Here is a 16,508-nt window from a genome sequence, read left to right as displayed (position 1 = left end):
GCAGGGAAAGGTCCAAACCAAGGGCGAACCCAAGGAACCGGCACACCGAACTCGGCCCCCCCCCCGCCAAGACATGGCCTTTTGCTCTACTCCAACGACAAGGGGCGACGACCCCAAGGGAGCAGGAGGGGGTTGTCTCTTAACAGTATGTGTTCCAAAGTCTAAAAAGAAGAGGAGTGAAATATGCAAAACGTTAAACGACGCAATTACAAAAGATATAGCACCTTTATGCCAACAATAAGTTCAACACTATAATTCAAGAAGAAAAAGAATATGGTTTTTAAACTGACAGTACATATTGGTATGATAAAGCTATATTAGTTTACACGTAATCAGTTACTTCATGTCCGTTTTTCACTCTGTGCTCAAACTGGTACAATCGAAATTCGGCAGAAATTATATATTTTCTATTTTATGTTCTTCCAAGTGTACAATTTCAGTAGAATTCCTGGGTTCGGGAATATCCAATGTTATAGTCTTATCATACCAACATGTAATCCAAGTTTAATAAACATATTCTGTTTCATCTAGAATTTTGATGTTGCACTTTTTGTTGGCATAAAGGTGCTGTATGTTTGGTAAGTACGTCGTTTACTTTTTGCATATTTCGTTCCTCTTTTTTAAGACTTTGGAACACCAACTTTTAGAAAACCAACCAAAACCGCAATTATCCTTCTCGTTATTTCTATAGTATGGCATTTGCACTACATTTTAATGAAAAGTCCGTCGCAATTCACTTGCGCGTTTAAGAGTAATCATTGAGTAATCATTGAGTAATCATTGATCAAAAATGAATCATTTTGTGTAATTTTCGATAGGTAGTTGTTTCTCTGTATCTCCAATATTAAGTAATATTTACTAATTGAACTTTTAACTTACCACAAAAATGTAGCTCTTTACACATCACTAACGTCAAATAACACTTAAACCTACTAGAAGGCTAACTTGGCCGCCAGATGGTGCACCCAAAAACCATTTAGTTTGGCAACATCCTAGAAGTCAAACATATATAAATATTGTCACAATGAGCCTTGTGGAATTTTTGCCGAAATATCGGTCTTTCATAACATAGTGTTCTGGTCTTATAATTCGTTAGAAAATCGGAATTTAGGAAAGTATCCCTTAACATCGTTCAAGATGAGGGGTCGGTCATACACGAAATCCCGTACACTAAACACGAAATCCAATTTGAGAAATCCGAAATCAATAACAGAATCAAAAATCAAACCGATTTTTGCTGATTTCAAAATCCCATGGAAAATCCGAAATCAATAACAGAATCAGAAATCAAACCTATTTTTGCTGATTTCAAAATCCCATAGAAAATCCGAAATCAGTATCGAAATCAAAAAATCCGTTTAGAAATCACAATGTGCATAAAGATATCAGAAGCAAAACACAAAAATCAGCAAAGAAATCGAGAAATCAGCTACAAAATTCACGAAATCCAGAATAAATAAATCACAAAATCCGTTGAAATCACGGAATTAATCTCAAAATCCGAGGAAATCACAAGAAATACCCCAAAATCTAACAAAATCAAAGGAAATATCGCAAAATCCGACGAAATCACGGGGTAAATCTCAAAATCCCATGAAAAACATTGTCTTTTATCGAATTTTGAAATCGAGCAAATTCCGACGAAATAAAATGAAAACCAACAAAATCGGAAGAAATCAAATTGGATTTGGAAATCTCGTACGCTTTTTCCAAAACGTCCACCCCTAGGTTCAAACACTTAAAAGCGTCAAGAAAACGATCATGTTATTCCAGTTTGACCACTAGTCTTTTTTATCATAAACATGATATTCGAAACTTTACGAGCTCTATCTATGCCGATTATCTCGTATAGTTGTTAAACTCAGGTTACAAATAAGAAACTTTAGCATATGATCTGTGCCACCTTTGATTTAAATTATGATTATATTCATATTTATTGCTTAAAGAAATATCATATATAATTGCGGTTTGCAGTGGCGCTGAAAAAATTTAGCACGTTTAGCAGAAAGATCAGCTTCGAAAGATGACTTTTTTCATGTATCATTGACTAAAATCTCTCAGAATATGTCAGCTAGATACGGTGCTTTGCTTATGACATTGACTTTACCGACATTTTATAAGGAATGAGGGTGGGCGCTATAGCAAGTGAAAAACCAAGGCACCAGCAATAAGAGATTAGTAGAGGCGTTCGGTTAACCGTTTCAATCAAATAATTCGATCGAATACCGAACCGAATAATTCGATCCGGTATTTGATAAGTCCATTTTCAATATTCGATACGAATATCGAATACCGAACTGACCATTCGGTTAAAGTTCGACTACCATAAATTTAGGTCCTTGGCACTAGAGAGACCCACCTTATTTTAAAAAATAGCATCCCAAAAATTTTATTTGTCTCCCATCAAAAACTACCAGGAAGTTCCTAGGAAAATTTTAAGAAATACTTGGCCACCAATGAGGAGATGTAAGTATAGGAGCTTCAAAATGTTTTTCTCCTTGCTATGTATTAATTTTTCACGAGTATTAGAGTTACTACCCGATTAATCGAGAAACGTTAAGCCTAGTATTTGCGAGTATTAGGGTTAACTATTCGCAAATACTAGGCTTAACTGCTCACGACTAATCTGTTAGTAAAAAGTTTCCCAAAGGCCGAACTATTCGGTATTCGGTTTGGAGTAAAGTATTCGATTCGGTATTTGATTAGGAACTTTTTTGGTTTTCGGTAACCGGTTCGATGCCCAAAAAGTGGTATTCGAACACTCCTAGAGATTTGGATCTAGTGTAGAACGGTCACTTATAATTTCAAATCATTGTTTAATGGTATTAACTTGAGCAGTGTAGAAAACGATGTGTTTTCCCTGCACTCATAGTAAACAGGTCGAAAATACATTGTCCTCTTTGAAATGCAAAATGGCCAGAAATCTCAATGTATTTTTTGGATTAAAGGGCATATAAATAGTGTGAAATAAAGATTTAATTTCAAAATCCGCAGGGTTCTGAATATAATGGAGCGCAATTTTATCCACTATAAATCAATTCCGAAGAAAGTTATTTACGAGATGTCAAGATGGAGACGACCTGTAGAGGAAACTTTACCTTCGAAAATCGAAGTAGTCAGTGGATCTTTTCTCTTGTGACTAATGGGTCTTGCTATTGCATCGTTCGTTCTCTTCGGAGAAATGATTTCTATCAACAAAGAGTAACATTTAGAATATATTGGTATGAAACAAATCGGCTGCGATTAGAAAATCCAAAGTTCTACATTCACAATTATTACTGTGAATACGTGAAAATACTACAAGGCTACAGGACAGTAATTGATATTTGCAACTTTTTGTTAAGTTAGAAGGGCTTCTCACTGTTGTAACGTACAGTACAATGTGCAGATCCCTTGTCGTTTTCCCTCCTAATTTGACTGCTGTGGTCAAATCGAAATCAATAAGCATCAAAAGGTTTAAATTTGAAGTAGAGGTGTGCGGTTAACAGTTTCAATCGAATACCGAACTGAATAATTCGATAAGCCCATTTGCACTATTCGATACGAATATCGTATACCGAACTGACTATTCGGTTAAATCGACTACCATAAATTTAGGTCATCTGAACTAGAGACACCCACCTTATTTTTTAAAATATCATCCCAGTTTTATTTGTCTCCCATCAAAAACTATCAGCAGGTGCCCATGAAAATTTTAAGAAATACTTGGCCACCAATGAGGAGAGGCATTTTGAAATTTAGGAGCTTCTTAATGTTTTTCTCCTTGCTTTATATTAACTATTCACGAATATTAGGGTTACTACCCGATTAATCGCGATTAGTTAAGCTTTGTATTCGAAAGTATTAGGGTTAACTATACGCGAATACTAAGCATAACTATTCACGACTAATGGCTTGGAAAAATTTTACCATGGCCTAACTAGTTAGTATTCTATTTGGAATTAACTATTCAATTCGGTATTTGATAAGGAAAACTTTTTGGTATTCGGTAACCGGTTTGATGCCAAAAAGTTAGCACAATTTTAAACAAAAATATACCGCCATTTAACACTAGTCGCAAAAGATTGACAGTATCTATTCTATTTAAGAAAAAAGAAAAGAGGTGGCTTGCTTCAAAATGGAAAGCTTACAAACGTTGGAAATTAATTACTCGTTATTGCAAGATAATTAATCTATATTTGAACTTTTTACTGTATCTAACATCAGTATAAATCTATTTTCTAAGAGAGCGATAGTAATTTTTATAAAATATAAAGTTGTTAAGGGTGGTTTTAGAATCCATAACATAAATCCAACAATTGGAGAAAAATACTATTGGTGAAAAACACTATATTATTTCATGGAGAGAACTTGGGAATTTTTTGAAAAATTGGGATCGTAAATAAATAAAACTATTGGTTCATTACGTTTGGCAACCATCTTGAATGAAAAATAACAGTACAGGGTAGAGTCTTCCCATAGTTTCATAAAGAAAAATTAAGTTTAATTATTGATTTTTATGATAACAACATGGAAAAACCAAAATATTACCTCTCCGAGTCAAGAGGAGGACCACTACTACAAACTTATTTACCTAGATATAGAATTATTTCTCTTTTATAAAGTAAAAGATTTACGAGTTATAAAAGCAGTATTCCAAGCATAGCGAATATACAGTAAAGCAGACGATATTTACATCCAATAAAGATATGTCTTGGACACATGGAAATCAGTAAATGAAAAAAAAAAGAAAATGGAGTGTATAAATTTTGGAGTGATATAACCTTGATGTGTTTGAAAAGGAACAATTGTCTACGCCTCAACTGTTAACCCTATATTCTCATAGCTACATTCACGAATGGTTTGCAGTATAAACACTATTGTTTCGTTTCACCTCAACGGTGGGGTTTTGGGGTATTCCCCCACCAAAACACTCACCCTCTCTTCGTACTGTCTTGTATGTACTAAGGTACCAGAGAACCGAACACGTTTCATCTACCTGTCAAGCAAAAAAACGCCCCCCCTTACAGGTGCGAGGGTGGGGTGCGTCAATCAAAAGGGTTTAACCCCCCACTTACCTAGTTTAGTATACACCTTTTTGTATCTTAACCTTTTTCTCATCCGATCCGCCATCTTACAATCCACCACCCAAAACTCACCACATTTCTTGTGCTGGGAACGGCACTTACCCTTTAAGGAGTATCCTACATTTTAATTCAGAGTTTACGGTGAGTTTACTTAGACTTACTTCTAATACACATTTTAGCAGCTCAATTCTCTTGCGAATCTTCATCCAATGGTCTGGAGACTTGCGGTTTCAGCGTTTCTTTTTTATGTTTTTGGAATATTAATCCAAATATTCGAAAGATTGATTAACGAATCTTACATATTTGATTAATTCCTATAAGTCAGTTGTAATTTTTTAAGAGTTTTGATTAAAGTCATAGGGGTAATGCCTTTCATTTTCCATTAATTCCGACAGGTCGTCAAAACTTATTACTTGAAAGCTAGTTTGTTTTTAATTCAGTTGCTCTAAACATTTTTTATTTTAAATGTTAGAATGGTTAGGTTGAAAAAGGTATTCTACAATTTATTATTGAGTTTTGATAAGATAAAATTCAAAGAGGTAGTTTCTAAAGTGTATTATAATAATCATTCTAATAGCTGGGTAACCCCTCAATCATTTATGTCTAAGAAGATTTAAAAATGCTACTTTGAAAACATTCGCCCCTTTTTCTAACTATTTTCTTTATAGTTGGATTAGGTGATAATTGCGTTTTTATTAGAATTCTATTTCGTCAACAGATACTTCAGTTAGTCCAACATAAATTTACTTGAACTTAATTAAAACAAAAACATTTCAAACTAAAAATGTTTTTCAATTAGTTTGTTGATTAATGAAAGCGTCGCCTTCCTCTCTTCTTTTTCTAATTCAAAATGTTCCGCTCTTTCTTTCCTTTCGCTTTCTTCTCTCTTCTCTTTCAATTCTAGTTCTTTTTCCCTTAAATCTAGCTCTCTTGCTCTTAGGGCCAGTTCTTGTTTTTAATTTTACACGGAATTTTATTCTGGTAAAATTTAAGAAACAGCACCAAAACCCCTGTGCCGGACGCGTCCGCGAAACCGGTTTCGCGTACGCTTACGATGGGAGAGAGAGAGAGGGAAAACGAAAGCGTGCGGGGAGAGAGAGATCGCTACCGTACGCGATGGCGATACGAAGAGAGATGGAACCCAGATCGGAGGGAAACGAAGCTCCGCTGCCTGCCTGGTATATTAGTGAGAGGTGGAAGAGGGAGAGGGGGCATCCCGCTCGGAGAGGAGAGAGAGGAAAGAATGGTAGTTTAAATCTCGCGGGCTTTTTTGGGTGATGGAAACAAGATGATAATTTTCGTGCACTACTGCACTTTGTGCGCGTGATACATCAGATTATGCTGGATGGTTAGGTTAGGATTCGTAAAATAGAGGGGACGGTTTACTTATTTCTGGTTTAGGGGATCCAGGATTTTGTTTTAGATACATTATTTGATTCGTATGATTTTTAAAAATTGTACTTTAGTGGGGTGCACAATTTAGTTTCATTAATATTATTTGAAATGTGACGTTATTAGAAATTAAGGGGATACACGATTGTGTTTCAGAAATGTTTTTAGTTGTACGATTTATTGGAGATCAACTATACGGGGGTCACGTGAGCCGTGTAAAATTAGTATTAAGGCCCAGCCCTTGGGCCATCTTGTTTTATCTCTAATTCGGAGGCAAGTTTAGTACACAAATACTGAAAAATGTCTCTTTTGGCCTTCCTTGGGTTTGAAGTTTCTGGAGAAACATCTATATCGAAAGATTTTATTTTATAATTGCATTTAAATTGTGCAATTATAGACTTTACCTTGGGTATTTAATGGTGTCCTAGAACGCAAGGCTTCATTTCTTAGCTCAATTCCTCTGGCCGTGTCTTCAGCATCCTTTTTTCCTTTTTGACTAGTTGAAACTTTATTTTCGGTTGTTGTTATCAAGTTTTCCCCCTCTGCTTTCAATTCTTTCAACTCTTGGAGTGGCTGGCTCCTTTCATCATATTCTTCCTCTGTTCTTGATTTTCGCAGGTGCTTATTGTCTTCTTTAACAAATTCATTAAGAATCAATGTAGTTCTTTCCCTGCAACGTCTTGGGCTAACGTTAGGGTATAAAACCCTGATCTTTTCGGCCACTATGACCCACGCGTTTGAAGCAGCTCCAACACAAAAAGGATTGGCCAATAAAACTTCCTTCAATAGTCGAATGTCAGCCAGACAATTGAACCTAAATCGCGGTTGTTTCTTGTTATCTTTTTTGCTGTGAAATTAAAATTGTATTTTACGGTCACTATGATGGGGAAATAATTTATTGACATGAATACTTACAGTTTTAGGGGTGAATTTTCTTTGTCTATTATTTCAAAAACATTGCCGTCTAATTCGGTTAAAAGGGTAGAGGGCTCGCGCATTTCTTCATCAAAATTGTTGCTTACGTCATCGAAATGAAGTTTAGTAACCGTTCTTGATTGAAACATGTTTAATTTTCCAGTGATCCCTATTTCCTAACAATTTAACACAACCACTTAGCAGCCGAAACCAAGACTCCGTAATATAATCCGTTGGGTTTGAAAATAAAATGACTACTGGTTCCCTGAGCTAAATACTAAATTTATGATTAAGTTAAATTCGTTATTCATGTCGCTTAAAAGTATTAAATTTATTTTGTTTGTTTTTTGGTTACTGCTGTTTAAGTATTTATGTTTGTTTCTATTTATCATAGTAGATGGCGCTCAAGTACTAACATTCCAGCCTTATTTTCACCTATGGATGCTTAACAGAAAAACCGACGCGTACGTGTAGACTTTCTACACGTACCCGTACGCGGCTCCGAGGTGTCAGCTTAATCTGTCTATTTTCGAGAATGATGGTACTTGTGGGGTAAATAACTTTTCCGATTATTTCTTGCTGGTCTCCGTACTCAAAATCAGTCGTCCGAACCATCTTCTCATCAAATGGGGGCTTTTGTTTCGCTACTCGAGCAATTTTTCCTTTCTCACTCGTTCCATGTTCAAAGTATATGGTAAACGTACATGATATTTGAAGACAATAGATAACCATGTAATGGGATTCCTTTCTTCCCTCAAAACGTCTGTATGAAACGATGTAAAACATTTTTCCCGAATGAATTCGAAGCGATAGAGTAGATCGTTCTTATAACAAAATCTAGTAATCATCGACTCTTTACAGTGATTTTTAAAACATTTGAAGCTTTTTAGTATTTTATAAACGTAATAACAAACTAGAATATCGTTTAAAGCGAGGAACACATATGCGTAAAAGTTCGACTGAAACGTAAACGTACAAAAAACTTCGTCGTAAACGTACTAGAAAAGAGAGTTGAAATTGTCTCAACTTTTTCCGTCGTAAAACATTTTACGCTAAGCTCCAGCCAATCAGATGCTCGGATCCGTACGAGGTTTTGGGCAAAAATGGCCGAGAAAAGAAAAGCAGATCGTAGAAGAGCGCTGATTTGGGACAATTTTAGGGAAGGTTAAAAGCTTTCCATATCTTTTTGACAAATTATTTTAATGATACGATTTTCGAACAAACTACTTGCCCAAACCATTAGGGCATGGTACAGTTTATCAGGTTCGTAGCATTGATTTCAACCCTAAGCCTCGGCCTCCTCTATGAGCATATAATCCTTTTTAACCGAAAGAGAGATGTCACTGTTTTCGAATTTCAAGACCGCAAATTAAGTTTTTCGTTTGCGATTACGTGTTCAAGTGCGATTCAGATCCAGAAACGTAAACGTAAACGGAATAGAAAAAGTTTACGTTTACGAGTTTTTAGTAAGATTCCGTGAAATTTCGACGCATGTGTGTTCCTCGCTTTAAACAGGATATGTTGTATATGATTTAACAATCCGTTTCAGACTCCACCCTCTGTACATTTTATTAATAAAATCAATTGAGTATAGTCCACGTGTGGAAGATCTGAAGTCTTGAATTTGCTTATTTTGTATTTGAAACTCAGGCACCAGGTGATTTATTTTCAAATTGTATGATTCGGGTCCTGACCCAAATTTATCGTAAAAAATCGCTTTTCCCCTTTTTTATTAGCTTTGACACCCAAGCTAATCCAATGTTGTTCTGGCTGATCACTCGTTTGATTGTTAAAAACTATATAGCAATCGCCTTTTCTTTTTTTAGCGATGAATTTGGAAGGGAAAACCCCGTAAAATTTTCTAAGGTAAATTTTAGAAGTAATAGATTCTTGCAGAAGTTTATGACTTCTTATCCTGGGAAGTATTGGACTAAAACCATATCCGGAACCATCTGTATTAGCCAACTTATTATTAGTGCCGATCACCACGCCACCTACGGCGCTTCTCTTAGTTAAAGCTGGCAGGCTGATATGCGCGCCAGCAGCGGGCAAGTAACGAAACTTTAAGGTGTGTCCTGTGGTTTGAGGTAACGAATGAGAAACGATGACAAGAACAGCTGTCCTTATAGAGTTTGCTTGAAATTCCGGTCAAACTAGTGTGGGGTCCTAGGCCCACGGATTGTAATGGATTTTCATAGAGTTTTAGCCAGACGGCTTTTCAATGATTGGCGGTGAAGAAGTTTTGAACACGCCCCACAGTTTGAGAGCCACAGCCTCTCGGCGTGGGATTTTTTTCAGTAGATTAGATTGTTTTCCTAGTGGGGAGGAAACTTTCGACCCTCTTTTACGATTGCCATAGGCAATTTTGACTAGCAGGGATGGATACTATATAAAGCCTTAGTGTCCAATACTTCCCGGGATAAGAAGTCATTAACTTCTGGTCAACAGATAACGCTTCTTGAGCAACCAGGTTTAAAGTATGGGCAAAACAAGGTAGACGTTTAAATTCGCCGAAGCGGTCTCTTACGGCTTTAATAATATTTGATCCATTGTCGGTTACGCAAGCTACCACTTTTATCCAAGCTATACTACCGAATCGTACTTTCGGTTCAGACTTATCTAAGCTACTACTGAATCGTACTTTCGGTTCAGACTTATCCAAGCTACTACTGGATCGTACTTTCGGTTCAGACATATCCAAGCTCCTACTGGATCGTACTTTCGGTTCAGACATATCGAAGCTCCTACTGGATCGTACTTTCGGTTCAGACTTATCCAAGCTCCTACCGAATCGTACTTTCGGTTCGGACTTATCCAAGATACTACTGGATCGTACTTTCGGTTCGGACTTATCCAAGCTCCTACTGGATCGTACTTTCGGTTCGGACTTATCCAAGATTCTACTAATTCGTACTTTCGGTTCAGACTTAACCAAGCTTCTACTGATTCGTACTTTCGGTTCAGAATTATCCAAGCATCTACTGAATCGTACTTTCGGTTCAGAATTATCCAAGCATCTACTGAATCGTACTTTCGGTTCAAAATTATCCAAGCATCTACTGAATCGTACTTTCGGTTCAAAATTATCCAAGCTTCTACTTGTAGAATTTCAGCACCGGTAGGGTACCGAAATCCTTTGTTTTAGTTCTTTTTGGGGGAGAGCTGGTGAAGTTAAAATAACCGGAATGAAACAGTTATTATTACTATTCGGATAATTATAGTGGCCTTATAATAAGGAGTTGCGTTCAGATTAAAAACGTTACACAGAACTTTTTAATTAAAAATAGAATACTAAATATCCTAGTTTTCTAGGGGTTGGTTGGACTTGGTAAAAATTCTGCTACGGCAGAGAGAAGTCTATTTGGTGAGACCTTTCTGATCGCTGGTAATGCGTGTTCTGATTTTTGTTTTTGGGGTTGTTTTCTCTTTTTAATAGCTCGCTCCTTGGTCTGGTGAAAGAAGCCCATACAGGTGTGGTCAAAGGTACACTCTTCCATCAGCTTACGGAGGGGCTTTCCCGGGGTTTTCAACCATTTGTTTCTTTTTGGAAAATATTTTCGATTTTAAATGTTTGAAATGAGCATAAATTTAGAGTTTTTACAAAGGGTTATTTAAAGGAATTGAATTGGATAAAACATAATTATTGGTATAATTAACATGAGAATTTACAGAATTACAAAATTAAATACACAAAAAACAAGATTAGTTACCATCGCTTAATCAATTTTCTACAATACTGGATCGTGCTTTCGGTTCAGACTGATCCAAGCTTCTACTGGATCGTTTTTTCGGTTCAGACTTATCCAAGCTTCTACTGGATCGCACTTTCGGTTCAGACTTATCCAAGCTTCTACTGGATCGTACTTTCGGTTCAAACTTATACTTTCTACTACTGGATCGCTTTTGTGTTCGCGAAAAATCTATTTCCTCACATTTATCCTCGACTTCTTCAACCAGACGACTTCGTCTCGATCTTTACGCGGATAAAAGTACCACATAATGTACTTAACAAACCTCACCAGGGCCGAGAGAAGACGCTAACTTGACCCGCATAGTATTAGTGTTAGACTTAGTAGAGGTTAGATTAGGCTCAATAGACAATTTCGGAAATTACATAATGAGAAACCCACACACAAGGGCACGAGGCCGCCATTGGGATATTCTCCATCATCTCGCCAAGAAGCACCGCTAGAATCAGTGAGAGTTAGCTAGTCTCCCGCGTGTAGTGTCGAACTCTGGCTCCGTCTGGCGTCGCTTCTTGGCGAGATCAAGGATACCCTAAGGGGGGCCTCGAACCCTTCCCTGTGTGTTGGTTACTTCGTATTTAATATCCAAAATGGTCTATATGGTCAGGTTGCAGTCGTCTAACCCTTTCAGGTTACTGTCATAACGCTGTTCAACTACTTAACTTACAAGGGTGCAAATTAAGTTGTACTTACGGTGTTCGGAAGGGATGATACTGCTCATCCAGTTTTCTTTTCTTAACAGTATGACTTCCATTTCGTGGCATTCCCCTTTCCAAAGAACTATATGATTTTTTCAAAAATGCCATAGAAACATTTCTAGCCTGTTCAGCGGATGTTTTGAGTTGTCGGAACTAACGAGGGGGAAATCATAATTAGACTCTGGCGTCTCTTTGAGGCTAACGCGGGAACGTCTAGAATGCCGTACCATGGATTTTATAAATCCCAATAGGAGACGGGCACGACGGGGGGTTGGTTACATAAAATTTAAATCTATTTCCCTAAGTTCACTTTGAATGATGGTCTCATTTGGAATTACAAAGTCCATGGCCCCACGTTCACGTATTAGTTTTACGGTAACTTTATTTAAAGCGTTAACAAAAAACTTAAAAAAAAGCTTCTTGTATGTTTGGTTCCAAAGATTCATCAACTTCAAATCGGAAACATTTCTGTGCAGGAATTTTATAGGACAGTCCACGAGATTGGGCCATTTTTAGCGTTTTGTCGAAGGCACTTCCTTTTGCGTTATCAATAATAAGGATAATAGATCCGACGGACATCAAATCAAAAATATCCTACAAGTTATACGTAACAATTAACCCCAAAAAACCCAAACTGATAGCGTGCGTGTCATCGCTTACCTTGAAAAGTCTTCTAGCTTTATCAAAATCACCACAAATGGCTGAGACGAACTTGACCATTGTTATCATATTCGCTTTCTCAATGGTCAATCTAGTGCACGAACTTAGTCCCATTAATAGATCTTGAAACGTTAATAGAGAGTATAGACGCCTGTATACGCCAGTTCACTGGCGTATACCTTCTACGGGATTTACGAGAGGAATTTTATGTACGCTTCCATCCCGGGTTAGGCAAATAATAATAAGGCGCCGCCTATGAGGGAGTAAATGAATCCTAAATGCATTCGTCTGCTTATGTGCTGTTGCTTGAGGGTTAAGATAAGCTTTATTTATTTAAATGTAATGTCTTCTAAGAGGAGATGTAATAACGGAGGCAGTTATTTTGCTGTTCTAAATTGTGGAAGTACAGATTCGAAATTTAAAATATGGAGTGTTTCTGAATGTAATATTCACCGTGAGAGCCAAGGCTTAGCGTTGGATAAAAGAGATTGCCCATGCCATATTCATTTCAATATTTCCCCCGGCATGACGTGGGAAGACTTAGGCCTAAATGGATTCGCAGGTTGCAGAGAAAAGAATATTTTCCGGGAAAAAAGCGGCGGTAATGCTGATTCTTATTGTAGAAGTTTTGGTTTTTTTACTCTCACTAATTACGTAACTTTCAGATTTCTTCCCCGCATTTTGTGGAAGGAAGGCCTACAGTAAACTTTCCCTGTCCTAGCCAACATCCAAAATTAGGATATCTGAACGCCCATTTACCTCTAAATAAATAGATACGGTTTATTCAAATCCTTACATGAGCGCTTGGGCAATGTGCGGCGCGTCACATAGGTTCGGTCTAAACTTTCAAACTGTCTGGTTTTAACATGGGCGTCTATGGGAGGGGACCAGTTTTATCAACGTTTTTGGCCCAAATAGTGCATCCACTGGTTCAAATATCTTGAATTTTTAATGAGACGTGTATTAATAGGTTTGATACTATCCCGTAAAATTTAAAGTCTTCAGCTATAACAGTTTTTTTATAAAAAATAAAAATCATCACATAGTAGACAAATTGAAGGATTAAGGATTTGACCGTTAGCTTATCATCTAGGGGCGGATATACGATTTTTATTCTTAATTTCGTATCCACCTGTTTAAATGTACTATTTTTTAAAGAGGGGTATGTTGTTATTCAGGTATTTATTTTTTAAATTATGTTAGTTACCAACAAATTTAGTTATGTTCTGTCTACATTTCCAATTGTTCTCTCAGAGGTATTTTTATCTTCGTGCTATATTTTCGTCTTTGTGAATGATATTGCAATAGGAAAAACGAGTTTCGTCAAAGTTTATATCCCAAAAGATCTAAAAATTTCCAAGTAGTACAAATCACATAGTACTGTCAGTGTCAACGTCGAAACAACATCATCGAACCTACTGACCTTAATTGTGAGTAGATGATACACTACAAGCTGTTTTAATAACATTGATCTTCGATAGTCAGCAGCTATGAAGTTGTTGAAGATTGTTTCACTCAATGATCATATTGGATTTCAGTTGTAAAGCTTATGGTAAATTAAGGATGTTCCAGAACCTCATTTTAACGCTTCCAAGTAATCCAAAAGGAACATTAAGTCAAATCTGAGTTTCAATCTTGAGTGGCTTTAAAGGAAATTTTATGGAATAATTATTAAAAATGCATAAGCTTTGAGGGAGATTATCCAAATTTACAAATTAAAGGCCATCGTAGAATTCAGAAGCTGTGTGCTAGTGCGCCGCTTTTTGAAAATTAAGGGCGTAAACTTAACTTCTTAAAGGGAGTAATCTGAACTCTGTCCGAAGCTTCTCTAATTCAAATTACCTGACCAATTGAAGACTTGAAGTTTAAACTATCCTAGGCTTAGATTACTTATATTTGGATTTACTAGTTTACTATTTAATGTATTCCCACTATTGTTCGTACGGGGTAAAAATTTAATCGGGGTCGGGGGCATCTTATCCCCGAAAAAAACAAGTCGGGGTCGGGGTCGGGGGCATGTTATCCCCGAAAAAAACCAGTCGGAGTCGGGGTAAGACATCGCATGCTGAAAATTTTTGGAAAAAAGATAAAAAAATCGTTAAATTTCTGGGTGTTTGGAAAGAAGCTTTATTAATATACAAATTCGAACTCAGTCTCAGAGAGACTCATCACTCATATTATCCGTCCGACTCTTAGCTAGTAGGCAAGAAACTGTAAAAAGCCCAATAAATTCCGACTTTCCGAGCTACGATTCCCACGAAAGACCACTGCCATTACAAAAGACAGGGGAGGGCCGCCGATCCACGAGAGGGAGGATGGTGGACTTTGGAAATTTGGTGACTGTTTTTACTGTATTTTGTTTGTTTTTAGTTTCCCCCTTGCCCTTTTTTTCATAAAGGAGAAGCGGAGCACTTATTTGAGACGAATGAGATGATTGTTTTTGGTGCAGGACAAAAAATAGTTTGCTAAAAATAACCTAAAAAAATCTAACCCCGAAAAAAACCCCGACTACATTTTACATGTTAGGTACCGGGGTCGGGGTCGGTGGAAAAAGTCGGGGATCCCCGGTTTTCGGGGTCGGGGTCCCCGTACGAACACTAATTCCCACTAAATATAAATTTCCTGACTTTCATTAAAACTAGGAAATTGCTGATTGAAACTAAATTTTAGGTTATTTAAATTAACAGCAAACAGGCGCCAAAAATGTTTTTATTTCTTTAATTGATATTACAAATATTGTCAGTTAAAAATAGTTAAATATTATTTAATTGGAAAATAATGACTTCAAGAAGTTTAAAATGTTTTATTTGGCATTACACTTTATGAACCTTCCTAGAGAGCAGCTTTGTTACTAGTTCTTTAATTTTTTTCATATTTTCTGATGTTCTGCTGTTACGGGGAGCCCGTTACAAAGGTTCACCACCAGATGGAGCGATCTAAACCGATACCAGAGTTCCCCGCTAGACGGCCCAGGAAGCTGAACGTTAGATCTGTCGTCTGCTCGAGAGCCGGGATTGGACGTTCCCCGGAGGCCCGAGGGGATATATTTGAAAGGCAGCCCGGGAATAAGGGCAGTTGGAGGAGTACCGGCGTCAGAACCAGTTAATAATATTATATAGACTAATTGACTTTATTTACTTATTGACTGTTATTAACGGATTGTATATTTATTGTTTACTAACGGATTGTAATTATAATTTAACTAGATTTATATGTTAATTAAGACATTGGATTAACTGAAATTACGTGGTCGTGTGTTTTCGGGTATCAGTGAAAGCGCGCGGTTACAAGTGGTGCCCCGAGTGAGGACTAAATTTTGAATTTTGCGCAATTATTTTCCGGACTTTCGTTTAATACGGACGTTCGACTCTTGTGTTTTTACCGAGTGAACTTCATTTTTTATGTTGCTATTGGACTTGTTGGCGGATGTACGTTTTGTGTGTTCCTTCTGCACAACGTGGGAATTTGAACACCCTACAGTGAGCGGCCAGTGGCGTCACCAGGGGTTTTTTGGAGGCGCTTGAGCCCCCTGAAAATTTTCTGAAGCCCCTCCTAAAATTCCTTAAAAGCCCCTCCTTATATTTACCGAAAGCCTCGCCTAATTGTTCAGTTGGGGTGAATTGAAGTTTTTACTATATGAAAGTGAAATACACGTAGAGACACTATTTCATATTAATATCATCTAGAGCATATGTGTACAGTCGTAAAAGTCTATTTTCTTGATTTTTCCATAGCATAGCTACCCTACACCGTCCCAAGCACTGAGGGCAACATCTTCCCCCTTTCGCCTCAATCGCCCGCCTTCCGTAACAGTCAAAAAAGTAACTTCTCCCCGTCCTCTAGCCACTAAAGTACCGAGGATCTCCTAATCGAATAATTTGAAATATTGCCTTTAACTGCCCCCCCCCCCTCAATTAAGCACGCCCACTAGTCACACTCGAGTTTAGTCTAGTCCTGATTAATAAAATTAATTTGTGTGATGCGAAAGCTTTTGTCATAAAACATGCGTTCATTCCTTAATTACATTTACT

The 16,508-nt window shown here is 37.2% G+C and overlaps 3 protein-coding genes and 1 long non-coding RNA gene across 5 annotated transcripts; all 4 read right to left on the bottom strand.

Moving 5' to 3' along the window:
• Positions 1-6,138: 6,138 nt before the first annotated feature.
• LOC149645974 (uncharacterized) lies at positions 6,139-7,522 on the bottom strand. Its single transcript, XM_089850297.1, has 3 exons — positions 7,374-7,522; positions 6,863-7,305; positions 6,139-6,804 (listed from the first exon to the last, which is right to left on the bottom strand). The coding sequence occupies exons 1-3, from the start codon at positions 7,520-7,522 to the stop codon at positions 6,686-6,688; spliced, it is 711 nt and encodes a 236-aa protein (XP_089706423.1). The 3' UTR covers positions 6,139-6,685.
• Positions 7,523-10,279: 2,757 nt separating this feature from the next.
• On the bottom strand, positions 10,280-12,068 carry LOC149645973 (uncharacterized). Of its 2 annotated transcripts, XM_089849661.1 has the most exons (3): positions 11,813-12,068; positions 11,084-11,346; positions 10,280-10,913 (listed from the first exon to the last, which is right to left on the bottom strand). In XM_089849661.1, exons 1-2 carry the CDS (start codon positions 11,923-11,925, stop codon positions 11,094-11,096), a joined length of 366 nt encoding a protein of 121 aa, XP_089705787.1. In that variant the 5' UTR covers positions 11,926-12,068; the 3' UTR covers positions 10,280-10,913; positions 11,084-11,093. The 2 variants fall into 2 exon arrangements, with proteins under 2 accessions (XP_089705787.1, XP_089705786.1); XM_089849660.1 differs by having other exon boundaries at positions 10,280-11,346.
• A 154-nt stretch (positions 12,069-12,222) lies between these two features.
• Positions 12,223-12,725, bottom strand: LOC149645972 (uncharacterized). Its single transcript, XM_089850296.1, has 2 exons — positions 12,478-12,725; positions 12,223-12,411 (listed from the first exon to the last, which is right to left on the bottom strand). Exons 1-2 carry the CDS (start codon positions 12,589-12,591, stop codon positions 12,223-12,225), a joined length of 303 nt encoding a protein of 100 aa, XP_089706422.1. The 5' UTR covers positions 12,592-12,725.
• A 554-nt stretch (positions 12,726-13,279) lies between these two features.
• LOC149645971 (uncharacterized) lies at positions 13,280-14,920 on the bottom strand. The gene is made up of 3 exons (XR_016371767.1): positions 13,901-14,920; positions 13,685-13,823; positions 13,280-13,416 (listed from the first exon to the last, which is right to left on the bottom strand). It is a non-coding gene; the product is annotated as an uncharacterized LOC149645971 (long non-coding RNA).
• Positions 14,921-16,508: the final 1,588 nt, after the last annotated feature.

The sequence above is a fragment of the Phalangium opilio genome, unplaced genomic scaffold, assembly GCF_054372755.1.
Source record: "Phalangium opilio isolate 3A_F unplaced genomic scaffold, DU_Popi_V2 ptg000089l_1, whole genome shotgun sequence".
NCBI classification, from domain to species: Eukaryota; Metazoa; Arthropoda; class Arachnida; order Opiliones; family Phalangiidae; genus Phalangium; species Phalangium opilio.
The sequence above is the reverse complement of the archived record's forward strand: the minus strand, read 5'-3'. Positions and strand labels throughout refer to the sequence as shown.

Bases quoted from the DNA above. Each gene is read 5' to 3' on its own strand.
- LOC149645973 (XM_089849660.1), bottom strand. From the start codon at position 11,925: ATGGCATTTTTGAAAAAATCATATAGTTCTTTGGAAAGGGGAATGCCA. The intron at 11,347-11,812 runs GTAAGTACAACT...ATCCGCGTAAAG, and splicing joins TATCATCCCTTCCGAACACC to ATCGAGACGAAGTCGTCTGG.
- LOC149645972 (XM_089850296.1), bottom strand. From the start codon at position 12,591: ATGGGACTAAGTTCGTGCACTAGATTGACCATTGAGAAAGCGAATATG. The intron at 12,412-12,477 runs GTAAGCGATGAC...TATAACTTGTAG, and splicing joins AAGCTAGAAGACTTTTCAAG to GATATTTTTGATTTGATGTC.
- LOC149645974 (XM_089850297.1), bottom strand. From the start codon at position 7,522: ATGTTTCAATCAAGAACGGTTACTAAACTTCATTTCGATGACGTAAGC. The intron at 7,306-7,373 runs GTAAGTATTCAT...TTAATTTCACAG, and splicing joins GAAAATTCACCCCTAAAACT to CAAAAAAGATAACAAGAAAC. The intron at 6,805-6,862 runs GTAAAGTCTATA...CTTTCGATATAG, and splicing joins GACACCATTAAATACCCAAG to ATGTTTCTCCAGAAACTTCA.